At 31.6% G+C, this 21,175-nt stretch overlaps 1 protein-coding gene across 1 annotated transcript in view; it reads right to left on the bottom strand.

The window, feature by feature from the left end:
- LOC121131893 (uncharacterized) overlaps positions 1 to 21,175 on the bottom strand; it is a 148,001-nt gene that overhangs the window by 104,768 nt on the left and 22,058 nt on the right. Inside the window, exons 2-3 of the mRNA XM_040727291.2 lie at positions 12,142 to 12,384; positions 11,918 to 12,079 (exon numbers count right to left, since the gene is read on the bottom strand). Of these exons, the coding sequence (XP_040583225.1) occupies positions 11,918 to 12,079; positions 12,142 to 12,384 (405 nt within the window). The remainder of the gene's footprint in view (positions 1 to 11,917; positions 12,080 to 12,141; positions 12,385 to 21,175) is intronic.

Here is a 21,175-nt window from a genome sequence, read left to right as displayed (position 1 = left end):
TTAATTTTGGTTAATTTGCAAAGGGATGACGTGTCTTGAATAATATTTCTATATATTTCCTAGAAAGCCCTTTTTTGGGAAAAAGTATATTTTATTTCTATCTTATTAAAGACCCTACAAAATCATCTAAAATTCCGCGTCACATCCTATTTTTACGACTCTGATTCTCCGTGGTCGCACCGCCCAGCAATAATTCAGAATCATGTCCAAAAAATGTGTCAGAAATCATGTTATTGATTGGTCAACTAACATATAGTAATTTACCCTACACATCTGTCAATTTTTCCATTATCTAGCTAATAAATAATAAAATATCTTTTGTTGGTCATAAATATGTAGCTTTTTAATAACAAACATCTCAAAGATCTATAAAAAATAATTACTGCTTTAAGTTTTTAAAAAATCAATTACATATTTGTATATTCATACAAATATATATTTCCAAATAGGATCTATTGGATAGATGTAAAAAAAAAACAGTAGTCCACTCTACCAAAAATGATATAATAACTATTAATTAAGGAAACTTTCAATTTCAATATAAATATAATATATCTGAATATTTATTTATTTTTGCAATATTTATAATATTGTGCAAAAATGTAGGAAATGCCAATCAATAATTTAAAATGATTTATAAAAATCATAACTTTATTGATACAGTATTTCTGGTATAGTTACTTTATTTTCCTATTAAAGGATATGTTTGATAAAATCTTTTTTTTTTTTAATATATTAATAAAATTATCATTTTTATAGATCAGAACATTACTTCCGAACTCCATGAATTTTCCACTCTACAGTTGTTGTTTTTGGGGTTTTTTATTATAAGGGATTTACCTCTATATGATTAATTTTAAATAAAAATCAAAGACCATATATCTAGAAAAGTTTAAGGTGAAAAATAAGGGCATGGATTTACCTCTTCTTTTTTTTTCTTTTTTCTTTTTTTCATAACAAAAAAACAAAAAAACTTAATACATAAATATTGTTAAGCAAATAGATAGCTTTTCAACAAGGTATTACACTTTCCTATCATTGCTTCGGTTTACGATATATCGCTGATCAAAAATTCCTCAAAATACTCATTTTTACCATTAAGGGCTCAAAATTCAGAGTAGGATAGAGTTACTGATCCAAAATTTCATTTCTAATCTAATCTACTGTCAATAACAGCACATACTAAATTTTAGTGAAATCCGTTTCCTCGTGAAAAAATTTAATAGAATGTATATTGTATATGTCGTAGATAAGAGATGTCAATCCATTTCAAAATAGGGCATAATTATTACCAAAATCTGAGATTTCTTGTCATAGCTGATCAAAATATTTCAAGCAGTAGATCATTTCTTTACATAGTAAATTGATCATCCGGGAGTCACAATGTTTGAATATCTTATTAATCCCTCATATTTCACATACCCTCATATCAGCCATTGATCCATTGGCCCCTCCACTTTCTTAAACGTTGTACAGAACCGAGCAAAATGCATGCATGCAATTTATTCAAATTATACATATGTTTAAGTTCTCGAATTGTCATTCAAATAAAGAATATGTCAATATGATTAAGCATACATGTGTTATCCGATCCTATCTCGGATATATTTTCTACCAAGGTACGTGCATATTACACATCCTTTCAAAATGTCCCTTTCTTTTACGGCTCAGGCATTCACTATTCCTCACTGGACAAGGCATCTATGAGGATAATCAAACCCACATTTCCCACAAAGTTTACTCCCACTTTTCCCCAACGGTCTTTCTCGACTAATACTCCTTCTTTTCTCTATTATAGACTTTAAAGCTGTGTCAAATTATGTAATGGGGATGTCGAAGTAAGACAACCTTAAAATTTTATAATAAAAATATTACACGTAAGTTTTCTAAAATTTAGAATGGGCAATGGCCTCTCGGCTTAGTGGCGTCAGAACTTTCTGTCTCTCCACTTTTGTAGAATTTTATGGGGATCGAAGTGAAAAAATTTCATCTCGCTTGAAAAAATTAAAATATCATAATTTTGGAGGATTTTTTCCTTTTTTTATAAAAAAAAAATGTCAATTTGTTCAAATTTTATCCCTTTTAATAAATTTAACCCTAAAATTTTATATCAAGTTTTTGTTGCCCCCCCACTTCCAAATACATTCCGACACCGTGGCCTTTAATCCTAAGGTTCCGGCATCATCACATTGTACCGTGTATTAATGTGATTACTATTTCAAGTTTTCTACCATTCTCTCTCTCTCTTTCTGTCATTATTTATTAGTCAGGTAGCTATATCATGACTAGAAAATGATATCATTATTATCGTACATACCCATTACTTTTTTTGACGCAAAAAGTCGTAGATTCAGATAATAATAATATTATGTTTAATAGTTACTGCAACTATTTCAAGGTCATTTATTCTACACCCACAAAGACATTATTATCATTCGGTGCTTTGAAGGACATACAAATTTGTTTTTCTATCTTTCTCTCTCTCAATTAGAATGGGTTTTTATAAGCAATAGCAATTGACAGATGAGGGAGATGCAATTAAGTTATCTTTTTAAGACTTTATGTATATAGAGTCATGATCCATGGGATTCAGAGCTAATCACATACTTAATTAGATCTAGATACGAGCAACCACAAATATTAGTTCATACATATTTTTTTGTGATACTGATGCCTAAAGCAAAGAATACATCAAATGTATATTTATTAATAGGGAAATATATTATATATTGGTGATAACTCAAATAATTAAAAAAACGGTTATGCAAATATTATAAATTTGGTAATTTGTACAAAGCTATATTCGAGTCCAACTTTTTCATAATAGGAGTTCTCATGCTCCGAGTCCATATACATACGGAGTGGGGATTTCAAATCCGGAAAAGGATCCTGTATATTAAAATTTATTTCCCAAAATTAAGTCAGTAATTTACACATCTGTGGCTCTTACATTTAGGGGTCCATAGTGAAGTCAATCACTCAAACCAACCTCCTCCAGCTTCAACATGGTCCTGAACCAGGCACATGCATTGATGAGGAACTTCTTGTCCATGTTGGTCACTGCCTCGAGAATGAAAGACCGCTAGGAGTCAACAAGTTTATGTGAACGTTTATTGAATTCTCTCTCCAAGATGTTCTACACATAGTAGACCAAGGGGTTCAGATCCAGTGAGGTCCTTTGCCCAAAGAATAAAGATCTTAAAAATGTTGGTTTTTAAAGAATAAATGCGTTCTCAATTACCCGATTTGGACAAACCAATTCAAAATTCTAGTATAACAACAGATCTGTTAACATCAACTTAAGCTCTCTAGCATAATTATCTATCGAGTCATTTGCGTCCTTGGGGTTGCATTCGGCACAGGGGTCACAATAATGAATGTAGAGTAATCGCATTTGGAGGACATCTCAAGGGTTTTCCATTTTTTCTGATACCGTTTAGTCAGTTAAAGCGGATGAGCTAACTTTCATAAACATAAAACTCAGTGTTGTCAAGATATTGATGTATAAACTTGTTCCAGATTTAAAAACCACTCCGGTATGCTACTCCTAGTCCAACAAAAACTTATACTTATAAATCCCGAGCAACAAAATCGTGTTAAACTTCGTCTTTCACGAGCACCCAAACTAGTTATTACTTTATAATTAAATGTTCTGCCTTCTAGAGTTAAAAACTTTGGGTAATCAAAAAACCTACTCAGATTAGCAACTACAAAAAGCCGTTCCAACTTTTGGGAAATACATACATTATTAACCTTTAGAAATGAGGCTAGAGTTGTTTTTGGGAGGATGACGTTGACTAGCTGCTTTTTTTTAAATTATTTTGTTGTAATACATAATTTGAGAAATTGTTTTATAAAAAAAAAAAAATAACGATAACTTTTACATATTTATATATAATTTTCTATTTCTTTTTTTTTTATCTTAAAAATTAATATTTGACTTGTTAAATATTCCACATATTAACAACATAATTTTATTTCCGGAGATCAACACCATGTACAACTATCGTGGGATCCCTGTTTTTATGTTATAGTTAGAGTTGAGTAGTTTGTAATGAAAAAACTACCTTCAAAAATTGGAAAAGGAAAATTGGTTCTTGCGTGTGCTCTTCCTTCTTCTTTGTTCATTATGTAATAGGTCGTCCTGGAGTTAACTTCCCCCAGTAAGTATTCTCGCCTGTTTTTGGGATAAAAAAATACCAAATAAAATAAATCTGTATGAATTTAAATATAATTACAATATGTATTTTCTGTGCACTAATCCTATTTTAAATGGTGAAGGCTTATAACAGTATTTCATTTTCTCCCCCTAACAGTCAGCTGATATTAACAAGGGTGTTCATTCAGTTGTTGTATCATATGTATCCCTCTTGCCATCTTCTCGTGCTCTTTTTTTTTTCATTATAAACTACTTCACTCTAGTTATAGTCTAGGTTCTACAGCAAGTGCCTTAAATACACCCCTTAAAACCGTCACTATTTCTTCGCCCTCCACTGGGGCAACCCCTAAGCCTGAGGAAATTTAGTAAATGAAGGACAAAGGGAGTTTTTATTACTCAATGCCCCTATCTATCTATATCTCACTTTCAGATGATGATTCATTTAAATGTGGAATCAGATAAGACAAAAAAAGATAGATGTAGACCGTCAATACAAAAACATTTTAGAATGGCAATCTCAAAATTGATTGTTGATTACATTTGTACTCTTCGACGAATTACTCTCAACTTTTGTAGACAAATAATTTTTATAAACCCTTTGGATGTGTCGCAAATTGTACTTAAAGTATCCACAAATGGTTGACACAATAAATGAATGAGAAATTGATGGCTTTTATTTGAAAGAGCCCTTATAAGTGCCAAATATGTCTCTTAAATCAAATAAAGTTTTGAAATTAAAGCTATATTTCTTGAGTATCTTAACTTATGCCAAAAATTTCGATTACATAACCCATAGTTGACGGCAATAAGTGCATGAAATATATGTATGTATATATGAAAAATATAATGGGTTTTTTTTCTTTTGATGATTTTTATTCAAAATTGTTTTTATGTAGATGCACCGCATAAGTTTATTTTCAAACTGTAGCAAAATATTCGATACATCACTAACACATAAACTTGTTATCAAAGAAATTACATTTATACAATATATATATGTAGATATAATCAATAAACATACACATGTTTCTTGTTAAAGAAATAAAAAAATAACATATTGGTCGGGTATAAGATCTATATACTTTTTTGAAGAAGAAAAAGACTGATTCAGATGAAGAAAAAAAAAATGATATTGTAGGATTTCTCATTTCGACATATATAATATTATTTTCTTCTAAATAAATCGAAACCTATAGGAAATTTCAATCCCGTAGTGCATATATTGAATGCAGCATTTAAAATATAACAATTAAATCGTATTAGTTGCAATAAAATTGACCCTAATTATAATAATTTTATAGTCATTCATCTACCGATCTGTTCCATTTGCAGATGGGTCTGACTCATCTAAGGAACTGCAGACAGTTTCGAATCTGCAGATAGGCGACATTAAAATATTTCCCAAATTGCACCTCCAGGCACTTTGAATTTGTGTAGGATAACATGGGAACCACAAGACAGATTAAAAACTACCACTACCACCTTAAAGGACCCCACATAGAATAGTCTATGCTCCAGGTCAACGAGTTGTGCAGTATAAACTTGGGGCCTCGATGCAGATTAAAATCTACAACTGCCGCTTCAAGACAAATAGAGTAATCCTCTTTATATCCAAATACTTTATACAATGGCAGTTATCTATGTTCAGTAGCTTTTCTGCAGATAGGAAAACTATCTACAGATCCTTAGATGGATCAGTCGTATCTGCAGATGAACAAATCGGTAGAGGAATCACTGCATACAGGTCGGCTCGCGTAAAATGCAACACATGATATCAAAAATAAAAACTTTTATTTTTCTACTATTCATGAACATATCTGTATTTTTTTTTTTTTTTTTTGCCAATAATTATAATTCTTGTCATTTTAATCCCTCAATATGAACTCCATGAGCTACAACAACTAACAACTCCAAAGTGGAACGGAAGATTACTATAGCTGTTTCGGATAAAATTTGGCTCCAAGATGACTCATTTGAGTGGTGAGAGGTCAAACCTTTGGGTAGGCAACAAGTTTTTGCTGATAAACTATTGTCTTTCCTGTATTAAGAAATCCCGGGGGATCATTAGAGATATGACAGGCTGATCTGTCTTTTTGCCACCACTATTGATTTCTATTGGTATCCTGGGTCCATGTAAATATTTTTCCCTCAAGTATTTGATATATGTGGCCGAGGTGAGCCTAACCCCTTTAACCAAGGAACACCAGGTCACGTTTTTGGCCATCGGATCTAACTACAGCAAGAACTTGGAGGTTTGCAATTTACGTTATTTAGCAACATGAACTACAATCATTATCAGCATAACCTTTTACTTCAGAAAGGTAGAATCCAGTTTCATTGCCCAACATTTATTTGCCCCTGAACGTAAAGAGCAAGAATTCCAGCTAGTTTCTGCTTCATTTTTTGAATTATTATATGTTTATTTTTTTTGAGCAACAAAAAAAAAATTATTGTTCTTTAATAGCTGATAGGTTCAGAGAAAAAAATACTAATCCCTGAATCTGGAAAAAAAAGGAAAACCAAAATTGTTGTATTTTACAGGCAACGACCTGTATATAGTATAGTTGTGGGTAATTTTCAACTGAGGGCAATTTTCCGATAACAATATTTTGGAGGGAAATATTCTTTCAGGGAATCTTCCTAGAACCAAATTAAACACTTGGGCTTAGAATTTACATGTAGATTTGTGTCAGGACATCAAAGTACATCTGGCCATTCGAATAGCAACAAGAACCATGTCAATAAGAAAAAGAAGGTATTTTAGTCTTTGGGAGATAGAAAAATTCCATCAGTTTTTTCAAACCACCTCCTCCTTCAAAAAAAAAGATTGATACAAGTTTCGTATAATATGTAAATTGCTTAACGTTTTTAAATCATATTCCAAATCATCTTACTATTCGTTACAATCATATTATTTATTTTTAAGGACGGGGTTTGTCTTCAGGTGTTTTTTATGTAATATCCATATAAATTGAGAATTAAGGTATTGAATTATGATTATCAGTAAGCACCATAGATGGTAAATACTCGTACAAGACGAAGAAGACATTCTTAGTTTATTCCCGAGCCTACTATAATGATGAAGAAAAAAATATTTTAAGATACGAGTGGTCCATCATACGAGTTTTTTGATTCAGTGCAAAAATGTCTGTTGATATTAGACGTGGGCTGATATGTTGGATCAAATTCGGAAATACTATGGATCGGGGAAAATATCCACTATCTACATGGCATTAGCTCGCAAATACAAAAATACCCTGTGGACTGTGTAGGATGGGGTCGATTCCCTCATCGTCTCACTTGATACGTCATGGCTATTTCATAATTTATTCTTTTTGATAAATAACGAAGTAAGAAGTTACTCTATACATATGCTCCGTTTCCAAAAGAACAGGAATACAATTTCTAGTTGATCCCTCGTCATATATATATATATAGTCTCCATTTTATAATTTCTATAAAGAAGTTTTGGCTATCAATTAGAAATATAAATGTATCGCTGTGCTTTCATTAAAATATTATTTAGAAATATTATAATACAGTATCAAATAAAATAAGATGTAGGATATAAATATTATAAAATATATATATTCCCAGGGGCGTCCAGAAGATTATATAAAATGATTATTCTTTTTTTTTGAGGAAGGAGGCTTGGTTTTTAAAAATTTCAAACATTATAATTTGCTCTGCTGTATAAAATTTTATTCGAATGACCGTTTTTTTTTTTTATAAAATAAGTCCTTAAAATAAAATCTATTTTCTTATTAAATTTTATTTTCCTAATTCAAAACAACAATTACTTCATTTTCTTTTCCTGGGGGAATAAGTGACCCCGTCTAAACAAACTAGGACGGTGGATAATATTCCTAAAGACTCTGAAGGGAGTGAACTTAGTCACGTGTCAGTGAAACAGCCATCTTTTACCTCCTTACGGCCGACAGGATACTTCCTTCGTATTGAAACTCAATTTGAGTTGACTAAAATAACTCAGGAAAGAACTAAATTTAATCATCTACTGAGTGCCGTTCCGGAGGCCTTATTGTACAAAGTCCCAGATTATTCTTTAAACAAGTGCCTGAAGTCAGAAAAATCCTTACAAGGATTTAAAAGTGCTTTTAACAAGACTGTGTGCAAGAACTGAGGAGAATTGAGGTACTCTTAAACTTAGTTGTAAACTCTCTTGTCACAGCTGATTGTAGCTGATCGAATGAAACGTCATGAACATTATTTTTTCTCTCTTTCAAAACATTCTTGTAATTGTCAGGGTTGCCATTTGATTTTCGGGGTTTTTTTTTTAACATACGAATTCTACACTGGATGTTCTTCATTATTCATTTTTAACTTGTATGTTATCAAGCAGAGCAAGCCAAGTCTGACAATAATCAGGTATAGGATTGTAATCTATCGAATCGGAAAATATTTTGATATGTGCCCATGTCGTTTAGTTGATGTACAAAGCTTTTATTGAAATACAAACCTGTCGAGAGTTGTGGATGGAACACAAGCTTCATTGTTTTGCCCCTTACGAGCTCCGTCCAGGAACGAATTAAACTCATATATCAAGTTAAACATGTACACTTGCGTACATGTTTCTTTAATAATATGTAATGCATACTTCATATTACTTATACAATGTGTATAAATTAACAGAGAAGCTTCTCTCGGTCGGAGAAATTAAAAATGTGATGAGTCAGATCTATGTATGTTTGTATGTAGACATATGTGTTATGTATGTAATTCTTTGACTTGATCAAAATTCGATAGTTCCTGCCCGGTTCAATGAAAACTTATATAATACATTCTTCCTTTATTTATAGAAACTACAACAAGAATACAAATGTGTTTGTATGTACATACGTCGACAAAAAACAAAAACAAAAATGATTTTACTCAAATACAAGTCTGCATTTAGGTTTACATTAGTTTACAGGGGCGTCCGCATGGGGTGGGCTAGAGGGGATGTATCCCCCCCTCAAATTTCCAAAAATTAAATTCTTCATTTTTTTTTTCGCAAAAAAATTTAATTTTCTGGGAATAGCTATGAATTTTTGATTTTTTTTCCAAAAAAAAAATAATATTAGAAAATATTTTCAAAAAATTATTTTTTAAATAATTTCATATTCATAATTTAATTTTTTTTCCTAAATTCAATAATTAAAATTTATTTTTTGATTTTTTTCCAAAAGATTTAATTTTTTTGTGAATAAATTTGATTGTTTGAATATTTTTCCAAAAATTTAATATTTAAAGTTTCATATTTGATTTTTTTTTCCAAAAAATTTAATTTTTTGTGAACAGCTGTAATTTTTTGAAATTTTTTTTCTAAAATTAAATATATAAAATTTTATTTTTTTATTTTTTTTAAATATCTCAAAACCAAACTTATCTTTAAGAAGTGCGATTACATAATTTGCATAGATTGAAATAATATGAAATGCCGGTATGTTTAAAAAAACTAAAAATTAAAATGAATAAAACTTTACGTGTACTTTATAGTGACGTCATTAGGCGCATTTGTTAATTACATTAAAAGAACAAAATGTAGGAATTTCAATTTTTTTTTCCAGTACCTCCTTATTTATTCTCCATATTGATATTCCAATGACGTCATCTGTTATGCTAGGAATATGGTAGGAATTGTCATTTTCTAGAGTACGAGTACTGAACTATTGACTTAATAATAAAAAATATTAATAATCTTGTTAACATTAGCTGAAATCATCTCCCAGTATGCTAAACAAAGAGACTGAAAATTGACAATTTGAAAGAATTTTTGAGAGGAGACTTTTCATTAAATAAGATGCATGCAGCTTTAAAATGAAGGAAATTAAGACAACTCCCACTCCATATCTAATAATGATATATAAAGAGGAATTAATCTGAAGTTGATCCTCCACTCTAATCCGAGCTCAACAAGGACTTACACTTCAACTAATTATCTTTCATTTCTAAAATAATTATAAGTGTAGAGTATTGTAATTGCTAATATACCTAACAATATTCGGGAATAAATTGGACATTATTCGGTCTTTTATATTGAAGTATCCCCTAAAAAGATTTATTTCCTACGCTTATGATAATAATTATGATCCTCTCTAACCTTTTTATCACTGCAAACCACTCAAAACTTGACATTTTTTCTGCATCCCGAGAAGGGGGCGTCTTATAAGACCATAATATAATATTTTCATCACAAAAAGTTTTATTACATATTTTTAGGAAGGAAATGGAGGTTTTGGGACACAGCTCTATGTCAATGCATTACAGAAATTTGGATATAAAGCCCCAATTGACCGATATTTATACAAGAAGTAGTTTGTATTTTTCCTGAAATTCTCAAATGCATCATAATTGAAGGATACGCCATCTTGGAGGATCAAATTTAATATTTTTACTACATAAAATGAAAAAATTTCCAATCAATCTTCCTCAAACTTAATCAAATGGCATAAAGAATAAAATAAGACCTAACACCTACATTTAATATTACTTGATGCCAATGATAAATAGTAATATTTGAATTAAATCAAAGTAATATGTATTTACTGAAAATCCCTATAAATATCTAAATTTGAAAAATATATATATAAATATCGATTAGGGACAAGAAAAGGTGGATTATTAGAGAAAAATAACTAATTACCCTTGCGAAAAAGTTGAACGGAGACTATGTTTTGGCCTCTATTTGTTTGGTTAAAAGCAAAAATTACAAGTTAATTTTGATCAAACTTGGTACAAATATTATATATGATCCCAGTGAAGGGGCATTAAATTATAAAAGGTCAAGGTAACACACAACGTAAAAAATGTATAATCGAATATAACTTTGAAACAAACTGGGATAAATAACTCTATTTGAGTTTAGGCGGAGGTTTTGCTCTCTACTGAGTGTCCATTTTAGTTCTACCCATTATAATAGTTGATTTTTACCTTCAATATTGAAATAAGATATTTAACGATGTAATAACATATATTTAGTACATTTTAGAGTCCGATATATACTAAAAATAGCCATTAGAGCTTTGGATTTTTGATAGACTTAAGTCATTTTATTCGTTAGTTCCATTATGTCATCCAATAGTTGACGACTCGTTTTCTTAATATGAATGAAAAAAGGATTTTCATTTTTATACAACTTGGTTGTTTAGGCCTCCAAAATTGCTAACATCAACAATGATGACGTCACATGAAAAGGCTCCTTTGAGAAGTATTGATGGAGTAAAAGAATAGATGATTGACTTTGGGGAATTTTCTTTATTTTTGTTCAAGATTGCCTTTGTGTTGACACACTGCATATCTACTCATATAGGCCTAATTAGCCTATTCTTGTAGTCGCCGTTCTTATATAAGGTATTACTAGAGTTGACATCTTTGTTAGGAAAGAAAGAGTGAGGAGAGAAGGCCAGAGCGAAACATATGGTACACTTGTATTAAGACCCTTGTCAATATGAGCTGTCTGTTATATGATTTGAGGGGGGGATGAATTATTGTTATTAAGAGAAGAACCTTCCAAATTTGAAATAACATTAGTGCAGGGAAAATATTATAATTATATCTAAGTTGATATATATTTTTAAAACAATTTGCACCAAAGATAGACGAGAATACATACTTCAGAGGGAGAAGTTAGCACCACGGTGACCTATTCAATAATTAACAAAAAAAACACACGCAACAACCGTTTTTCCATTTCTAATATTAAAAGGTAGTTTTTTCGTAACAAACATGTCAACTCTGGGTATTACTTCTACTACTCACCCTGTCCTAGTATACTTTGCACTCCTTGAAAAATCAATTACAGAGTCGGAGATGATCACATTTGGCGTGATGGAATCAAACAGGCTATAGAGCGAGGAAGAAAAAGACTGTGGCTCTAGACTAAGACCATTTGAAGGGGTTTTGCGACAGTCTTGAGACGTTCTGTGAAGAGAAAAGAAAAAAAAAAGATTATAAAATTGAAGAAAGAAAAAGTATCGGCTTACAATTTCCGTCTATGTCGATAAGATTTGCTTTTAGATGCTCTGGATCGAGGTTCTTTAGAGGGTTCCCTGTTGTGATTTACTTCAGAATTCTCCTTTTCTTCTTCTGCTGTTACATCCTGACTATTATGAGGAGGAAGATTTCTTGTAATACTAAGATCCCTATTCTTGTGCTCCTTGGAGTCTTCCTCCTCATTTTCATTTACTATTTCTGGAAGTATTACGTCAGTCGTGGATGATGATGACCTTTAATGATAAATAATAATAGAATGAATATAAAAAAAAGTATTTATATAATGATAGAAGAGACCATTTCTACTTGATTTAACCTATATAATACTAATATTAATTACAAATAATTCTGACTCACTTTTACCTACATATATATGGATATAGAATCTAGATCCATTGAATGAAACATTAATTATATCGTTTGACAAATCTTTGTTAGGATCTATTTGAATGCATGCATAAATATATGTATATATATAGTAAAGTATAATTGCGTTCTTGTGGTGGTACTGAGAATGTTGTTGATGACGATGACGATACTGGATACCTACTACTATGTACAGGTGATGCATGATCACAAAACTGTACAAATCATAACTTGTTTGAGGGTCTTTTTGGGTAATAATAATCATCTGAGAGATAAGGGAATAACAAAACAAAAAATGTGACTTTTGATCAAGGTGGGTTTACATACATCCAAAATAAATATTATTTATTTGTCTTTGATGCCGGATTTTGTTTTTGATTTTATACATATATCCTTCATCACTCTTATTGCGAGTCCATTTTTTCTAATTTATATGTATTCTTCAAAAAGAAACAAAACAAAGAAAGTTGATAGCAGTGAGTCAACTGTTCCAAGCCATAGAATTATTAATTATTCAAGAACTGTTGGAAATTATTGCAAGTATCTTAACAAGAGCTCATTCAAATTCAAACAGTCCTCGTTTAAAATACTGCAAAAAAAAAACCTAAAAAATTATCAGTTTACAATGAAATATTATATAGATTTGTGTGTTAGTGAAATATAAGGCCATGATATATAACTACGCAGCACATATGTACTTATGTATTATACTTAAAATCCTTCAAAAGATCATGGAAAAAATACGTGACTTTTGGCTACAAAAAACATATTAATTCACAAAAATATATCGCCAATGTGTTTATAGATATGTTGTTACATATCTAATATGTATGTAGAACAGGTGTAATTGATTCAACTATAAAAGGATTGATGATGACTAATGACTTTTGAACAATTCCAAAATGGCTGAAAGTTTGTTGAGTAACGGTCAACAGATGCTGGATGGATATGACGGTAAGGTTGGAAACTTTTAAGAGCACCCTGGTATACATATATACGTGATTTCCTATAGCACGAGCAAATAAAAAAATATATATATTATCCGCAAGGTGGTGTGACTCACTGTCGCTTGGGCTAATATAAGTATTGATTGCTTGGGGGACTAGTGTCGCGTAAGATTACGTCAACTGTTGTTTGCCCCCCGATGTATTATTTTGTTATAATAACTTATAAGATTTATAATTAATAGTTATACTTATATTAATATTACTTAATATTAAATTTGAATGTGTGTGTGTGTGTGTATCCGGGAATCTTTTTTTAAGTAGCTTCTTAAGGCTCCAGAAACGGTTCTGGTAAGATTTGTTTGTTTTTTTGGTATTCAAGGTCATGGCGACCTCTAACTAGCATTATTTTACCGCTTGGCCGATACAACCTGAGGGGGATGTGGTGTATTTTGGATATTATAAGGGCTCTTTGATGATCAGGGAAGCAGGGTTGGAAGAATCTAACCTGATTCAGGGACCAGCAACTCATATATTCAGCCCGTGGGTGGGGGTGTATTATAGAATATTAGAAGGGATTATTAGTACTTGGAAATGTAGTTGCAGTGTAATTTAAACTGCTTTGAGGCTCAGTACTTCACCTGTACAACCTTAGAGCCGGGTTATACATATTTTGAGATATAAGGAGGGTGCCTTGATGCTCAGGGAATTGACGGTGGAGAAATTTAACTTGCCTTGGGCTCAGCAGTTCATCTGAATAACCCGTGGGGTGGGGTGTATTATAGCATATTAGAAGAGTTCCTTGGTGCCTAGAAACGTGGACGTAGTATAGTTTAAACGGTATTTAGGCTCAATATTTCACTTGTACAACCTCAAAGGTGCTATTTTGGGATATTAAGAGAGTTCATTGATGCTCAAGGAAGCGGCTGAGAGACTGCGGTTTTGGTGTCTGATCCACAGAAAGCTACCACGACTTCATTGCGTGAAAGAAAAGTGCCAATATAATATTAGTATTCCTACTCATAAAAGCAACATGGGAATAATTCTTAAAATTTTACGGTCTTCTGTTTTATATTTTATATAAAACAGAAGATTTCTGAATTAATTTTAATTTCTTAATATACTGGGCAACGCCGGGCAAATTGCACTATTGCAATAACTGTAAGTTGTAAGTTAGTAATTATTATAATTTATACATATACCATCGTCTTGTGTTGTCCCTGGATGCATGGGAGGAGGATCACTGTTATTCTCTTCACATGTCTTGAATTGACTTAAATTAATGAAATGACGTTAATGGTTCTTTCTGGAGGTCATCACCATACTCAGTCTTATGTGAACAATACTTCAAGCCATAACATTTACGAGTGGCAAGACAAACTCTAGATTCCGTATTTGGAAAAGCATATCTGCATTTGAAACGACATGCAGTTCTATCCCTTTTTTTTTTTTTATCACAAGCAAGTAAAAATTCAGTTGAGGAAAATCTTTGTTTGATCAACATGAAAATGGGTCAAGTTTAATGTCTTTAAATCTTCTTAAGCAATAATAATTTATGAACCCATACTCTTTTTTCGAATGGTAACATAATTAATCTCGATGACAACAGCATGATTATGACTCCTGATCAGTACTTATATGTGTTAGTGGAGGAGGTACAGACTGAGAACATCAACGATGGTATTTTAAGTCCCACACAAGACGAAAATGACCAATCAGATCCGTTGACCACAAATGATAAAATTTTCAAACTACCGGTACTCAAAGAAGATCTCCTTCGACCTTTATTCTCCATGCAAAAATTTGTATATATTCCATCTGGTGTATTATTAAAATACTACTATATCCTGGGATATTCAATAAAAGGTTACTACAGTTGTATTTTAAATCAGTATTTGTAGCATTGTAAAAGAAAAATGGCGAAACGCATTTTTTCTTATATAACTTTATTCATATATTTTAAGAGTATCCCTCTATTAAATATTCATGACCTATCGTATAGACTAGCTTGAATTTGACTGTAAACAATTCAATATATTTCAGCAATCACATACTACAGAGGACTTAGTAACAACAGTTACTTAAAATGTTTTCATTTTTCTCTTGGGCCGGCTGTTGATCATTTGAACTAAAAAAATGAGTCCTTAAATCGAGAAGACGAGTTATTCCTCACATTGATGAAGCTACGCCAAAACAAGAATGATATTGAGATTGACATATTGTTTAATATGCTCCATACCTCAGTCGGAAAGGTCTTTAAAACAGGGTTGAACTCTTTGTATTATCAGTTTAAGGAAATTGATATTTTCTTACACAATGTCATCATAGAACTCTACATGCCTGTGGACTTTAAGTCGAAATTCCCAAGTTCAAGAATGATCTTGGAGGAAACTGAGGTGCAAATCAACAAACCAACATCATCATCTTCTACATGTGAGGATTTCATGCTGACATATAGTATAAAGCTTGGAGAGAGAAAGTAACTATGGAATGTACAATGAGCATAATAAAAGATCCTCAAAATATATATAGATACATTCTACTGTATGTTATGGTATTTGATTAATGGATTTGCAATCCCTTAAGGCCTGATGATACATCATTCACCTTGAAGTTTGTTAGTATTTCAAAACTTGAGAGATTTTTATTATAATACACATTAAAGTATTCTTGTTACAAGACGGCATATTAAAATACATAATTATTGTTAATAATATTTATCCTTGATTATGTTTAAGGAGGGGGCAGGTGCTGATTGATTCTTCTTTCCTTCTACCTTGGGCCCCTTTATATACAACTACATGTCGACATTAAAAACAATCTTGAACAAAAATTAAACAAAGAAGGAAATTATTTACTTCATATATACATACACCCCCATATTTCAAGGACATTGGAGTTTGTAGTCAACATTTATTGGATGAATTAAGATACCCAAGAAATTTAGCTATAGTTAAAAACTTTATTGGATTCAAGATACTTAATTTGGCCCTGATAGGGCCCCATTGAAACTAAATCTCTTATTATGAAAATTAATTGTAGCAACTTTAAGTGCAATTTACGAGTCTTTCAAAGGTTTAATAAGAATAATTGGTTGATAAAAATTGAGGAGGATTTGTCAAAGAAAACAGATGTCATCCACACTTAATTTTTAGAAGAATCATTTTTTCTTTCTTTTGTGTTGACAGGCCATATATATAGTCTATTTTCAAAAAGTAAAGTTTGTCTTTATATGGTTCTTTGTGATTGTATCTTAGGACTGCATGGATACTTGATCGAAGAAATGACAACACAATACAGGGTGCGCCATGCACGTCATAAAAAAGAAAAAGAAAAAAAAAGGTGTATATATGAATAGAGTTGTATGAAAACTGTAATGAAATATCGCACGCGCTTCGGTCAACTCATATTTTATACAAGTATATACCATAAAATATGGCTTCAAAACTTATTTTTGACAACGAGCGGGTGTCGTTGAAGCTCATATTAAAAAGAAAAGAAAAGGGAAATATAAAAAATGTGACATCAAACGAAGTTTAGCAACGAGTCTACGTAGATAGTCTCTACACTAAAAAGTACTACTCATCACGTCATATTAAAAGAATAATCCCCTGCTGTTATTAATAACCCTTTTTATTCTAGAGGAGAGAACATCCAAGTATATAGTATCAATGTGTGAGTATGCTCAGGGAGCAACACTGAGAATTTTATGAGAGGTTATCTTTTATATTAAATAGCACAATTTGTCTGTTCTTCGACGTCTAATTACTTTGTGTACTACTCTTAGTAATATAATAATCACTTTATTTATACACATCAGCCCCAATGGAATTTTTGGGAAAAAAACACAATCTCATCATTCCCACAAACACTCTCAGTAAAACTTCCAGTCTCTAAAAAGAGAAAAAAAGAATACACAAGCCGCGGCGTTACCTCACAAATACAAAATGCTCTATTTATTTTGCTGTCAGCTGTCAATTCCCTCTTCTCACTTGATACGTCCTGGCTCGTGTCGTTATCTTTATTGTATTACACAACCTTTCTTCCAGAAACAGAAAAAAGGCCCATAATCATCTGGTAGTTAGCCAAATAAGTCAATCATACCAACAGCTATTTATAGCCTATATACTCGCAGACTATAACTGTCATTATTTAAATCTACATATTATTTTATTCGATACTGTATTATAATATTACATAGTAATATTTGACTAATAGAGTAGTAGTTATGATTAATTATTAAATTATTTCTACGAAGAAATTTTGGCTATTTCTTCGTAGAAATAATAAAATAGCCAATATATATATTATATAAACGACAAGGAATCAAAAAGAAATTGCATTCCTGTTCTTTTGAAAACGGAGCATAAATATAGAATAACTTATTACTTTGTTTATTTATGAAAAAGAATAAATTATGAAATAACCATGACGTATCATGGGAGAACAACAAAATACATAGGATATTTTTCTGTTAGCGAGGTAACACCGTGGGCTATTTCATATTTTTTTTCTTTTCGATAAATAAGTGTAGTAATAACTACTGTAATTATGCTCCGTTTCCAAAAGAACAGGAATACAATTTCTTGTTGATCCCTCGTCGTTTATAATATATCTATATATTAGCCATTTTATTATTTATATGAAGACATTTTGCCTATCATGTACAAATATAAATGTATGCCAACGCTTTTAATAAAATATTACTAGGGAATATTATAATACCGCATCGAATAAAATACCTTATTATGAAATATATATACGTAATTCATCCTAAAAATTGTAGTGAAATAATATGACAATGATACTCTGGGAGTACTTACGAGATAAACAAACGAGATAAAATGATTGACTTATTTGTCTAACTACCAAATTATTTCGGCCCCTTATATTGTTTCTTTTTGAATGAAAGGTTACGTAATAGAATTAAGGGGAACGACATGAAAGAAAGAAAGAAATATCTTTATGGCGGGAGAAAAGGACCGTGTACCGTTATTATTATATTATTAATCAGAATAGAGCTACTACACATGTAGTGTGTACATTTTTATCAGTTTTGCAGGTAATTATATGGTCTTATAGAACATTACATCCATAGAATCTAATAATACAATAATTATATGTAGGTATTAGTATATGATATTTGCTGCTTCGTTTTGGATAATTCTAAATATACTCTTTCTCTTTTGGAACTGTGTGTTTGCCCCTCTCAAATGTTAGTTAGGAAGGCATAATAGAGCTATATACTCTATGATTGAAACAATAACTCTTCAACAACTACTTACATATGTAGAAATAATACAAGACTTTATTTTTTGCTTCATCCTTATAAATACGAATATAGGAAAGGTATCGTATCATCCTCCTCATAATCGGTTTCAAGGTAGGAGCTACTTAGCGCTCTTAATATCATAATGCAATGACGTCATCATATTATGAAAGAGTCATAATAGTAATTACGGTCCTATATATATATATAGTAAAACGTAGGTAGGTAAGGTACTAATAGTAGGCATACGAACTATTGCATTTACTAAGGAGAATGAAATGCGCATACAAACTGATGTAGTATTATTATTCATAAAAAGGGAAAAGGGTTAAATACTTCATGCTTTTTTGAACTCTACATACAACAACTGCATACTCCTAGACCTTTTGGCGTCTTTTGGTTAATATTTTTACTAGCAGACTCCCCCCCCCCTTTCTACATTGATATAATACGTATGTATACCTACAAGGCCTCAGCTCTTGAAAATGTAAGGGTTTAATTTATTAAGGTACAAACAGATTTAATTATGAAGGCCAAGGGTGAGCAATTATAAAATAATGACTCTTTTTTACAATAAAAAAATGGAGAGTGAATGAGAGAGGTTGCGTTATCCATTTACACCTCCCTCACATAAAAATATACACTGTATTTTGTTGGCAGCTGTCGATGTACCTGCTTGTTTTCCCTAATAAGTGTTTTGAACGTTAATTACTAATTAGTTGATTTAGAATATCCACCAACCTATATAATAGCTGTATAATCAATAGGAGGAAAAAAGAAGACTCAACCTTTAGCTGATATTTTATATTATATCTATGTAGTAAAAAAGTCCAAGTAGTAGTAGTATTTATGCGGTAGCCAACAGCTGAAAAAGGAGGAGCTCTCCTTCTCCTTTTGTGCATCTAGTTATTATGAAGGTTAATAGAAATACAAGGTTAGACCATCATCTAATCGGGCTTGCTACAATTTTCAATCGGATGTATTGTACCGACTCCTTGGTAAGACAGACATGTAATCACTCATAGGGTATGACGTCACTATTGCTAGAATTTTCAATTTAATCTATCGTACCGACTACAGGGCAAGAAAAACAGAGTTTGACTAAACACACAAACACTCATCTACTATGACGTCAATATTAAAAGCGTGGTGGAAGTCAAACATCAGTCGTACAGGCGTTATGATATAACCTTGTATTTCTATTAACCTTGGTTATTATATAGGTGGAATTATCCCTTCTTAATCTGCGATTGGCTAACTATCAACTAATTTCAGGTCTTTTTTTCTGTTTACGACTAGCTTTTTTATCCTCTCTCAGGCTCAATTGTCCAAAGGGAAATGAACTTTTTTTTAGCATATGATAGTTCAGGGGCGTCCACAGGGTGGGCTGGAGGCGCTGTGCCTCCCCCACAATGAGGGGATTTTTGAATGATTAATTTTCTTTAAAAAAAGGTGATTTTCAACAGAGAAAAAAATTTAATTTTTTAACTCCCCCCCAGAGGTTACATATCCTAGTCGATTTGACATGGAATGACCCTATATTATATATCAAGAAAATGATGCCACGGAGTAATTTGATTTGTTAACTAAATAATGGTATTTTTATTTGACAATCTTTGGTTTGATAAATGACTCTCTATCTACTTACAAGTCTATTAGATGTAAATACTGTTGACGCTGATCATGAAAAGAGGGGTTGGTAATAATTAGGGATGTGTCACGAGCAAAACTCGAGAATTGGTACTCCAGTTTTATGAAGTAAGCAAAAACTCGGCTCGTCTGTCTAAAATGCGGGTATTTACACGTAACTGTTTTTTGTTTTTGTTTTTTTGAGAATTTTAAAGCATGTTAATCCTCAAAATGTACTTTTTTTATTTATTCGGATTCAAAAAGAATCGGTTCCACAAGAGGAAGAAAGCTCCTTCATCCGAACCCGTTAAGAATGTTAATCTTGTTATTACTAATTGGAGAAGGGTAAGGCTCATAGAAATACAAGGATAGACATTTGGGCTTGCTAGAATTTTCAATTTGACTTCTGAGCAAGACAGACATATTTTGACGTCATAGTATATACTCTTTGACATCACTAATAAAAGCTATGGTGGAAGTCGGAAAAGCGTTATGGGATAACCTCTTATTCCATTAACCTTGGAAAAGGGAATAATTTTCAATAATCCTATATAAAATAAGATTTTTGACAGACAAATTTGTTAACGCGCAAAAAGTATTAAGTAGTCTAGGGGTATCCGCAGGGGTGGACTGTAGGGGCTGTGGTCTCCTTAAATCAATGATTTTTTATCTTTATCACCCCAAAATTATTAGTAAGGCAAAAATTATAATATGAGATAATTATACCCATAAGAGTTATGAGTATTCAAACGAGTAACGAGTATTCCAGAGAGTATAGCTCGTAAATCATCAACTCGCTGCACATCACCAGTAATA

The sequence above is a fragment of the Lepeophtheirus salmonis genome, chromosome 1 (assembly GCF_016086655.4).
Source record: "Lepeophtheirus salmonis chromosome 1, UVic_Lsal_1.4, whole genome shotgun sequence".
NCBI lineage: Eukaryota > Metazoa > Arthropoda > Copepoda > Siphonostomatoida > Caligidae > Lepeophtheirus > Lepeophtheirus salmonis.
This window is presented reverse-complemented; position numbering and strand designations above follow the sequence as displayed.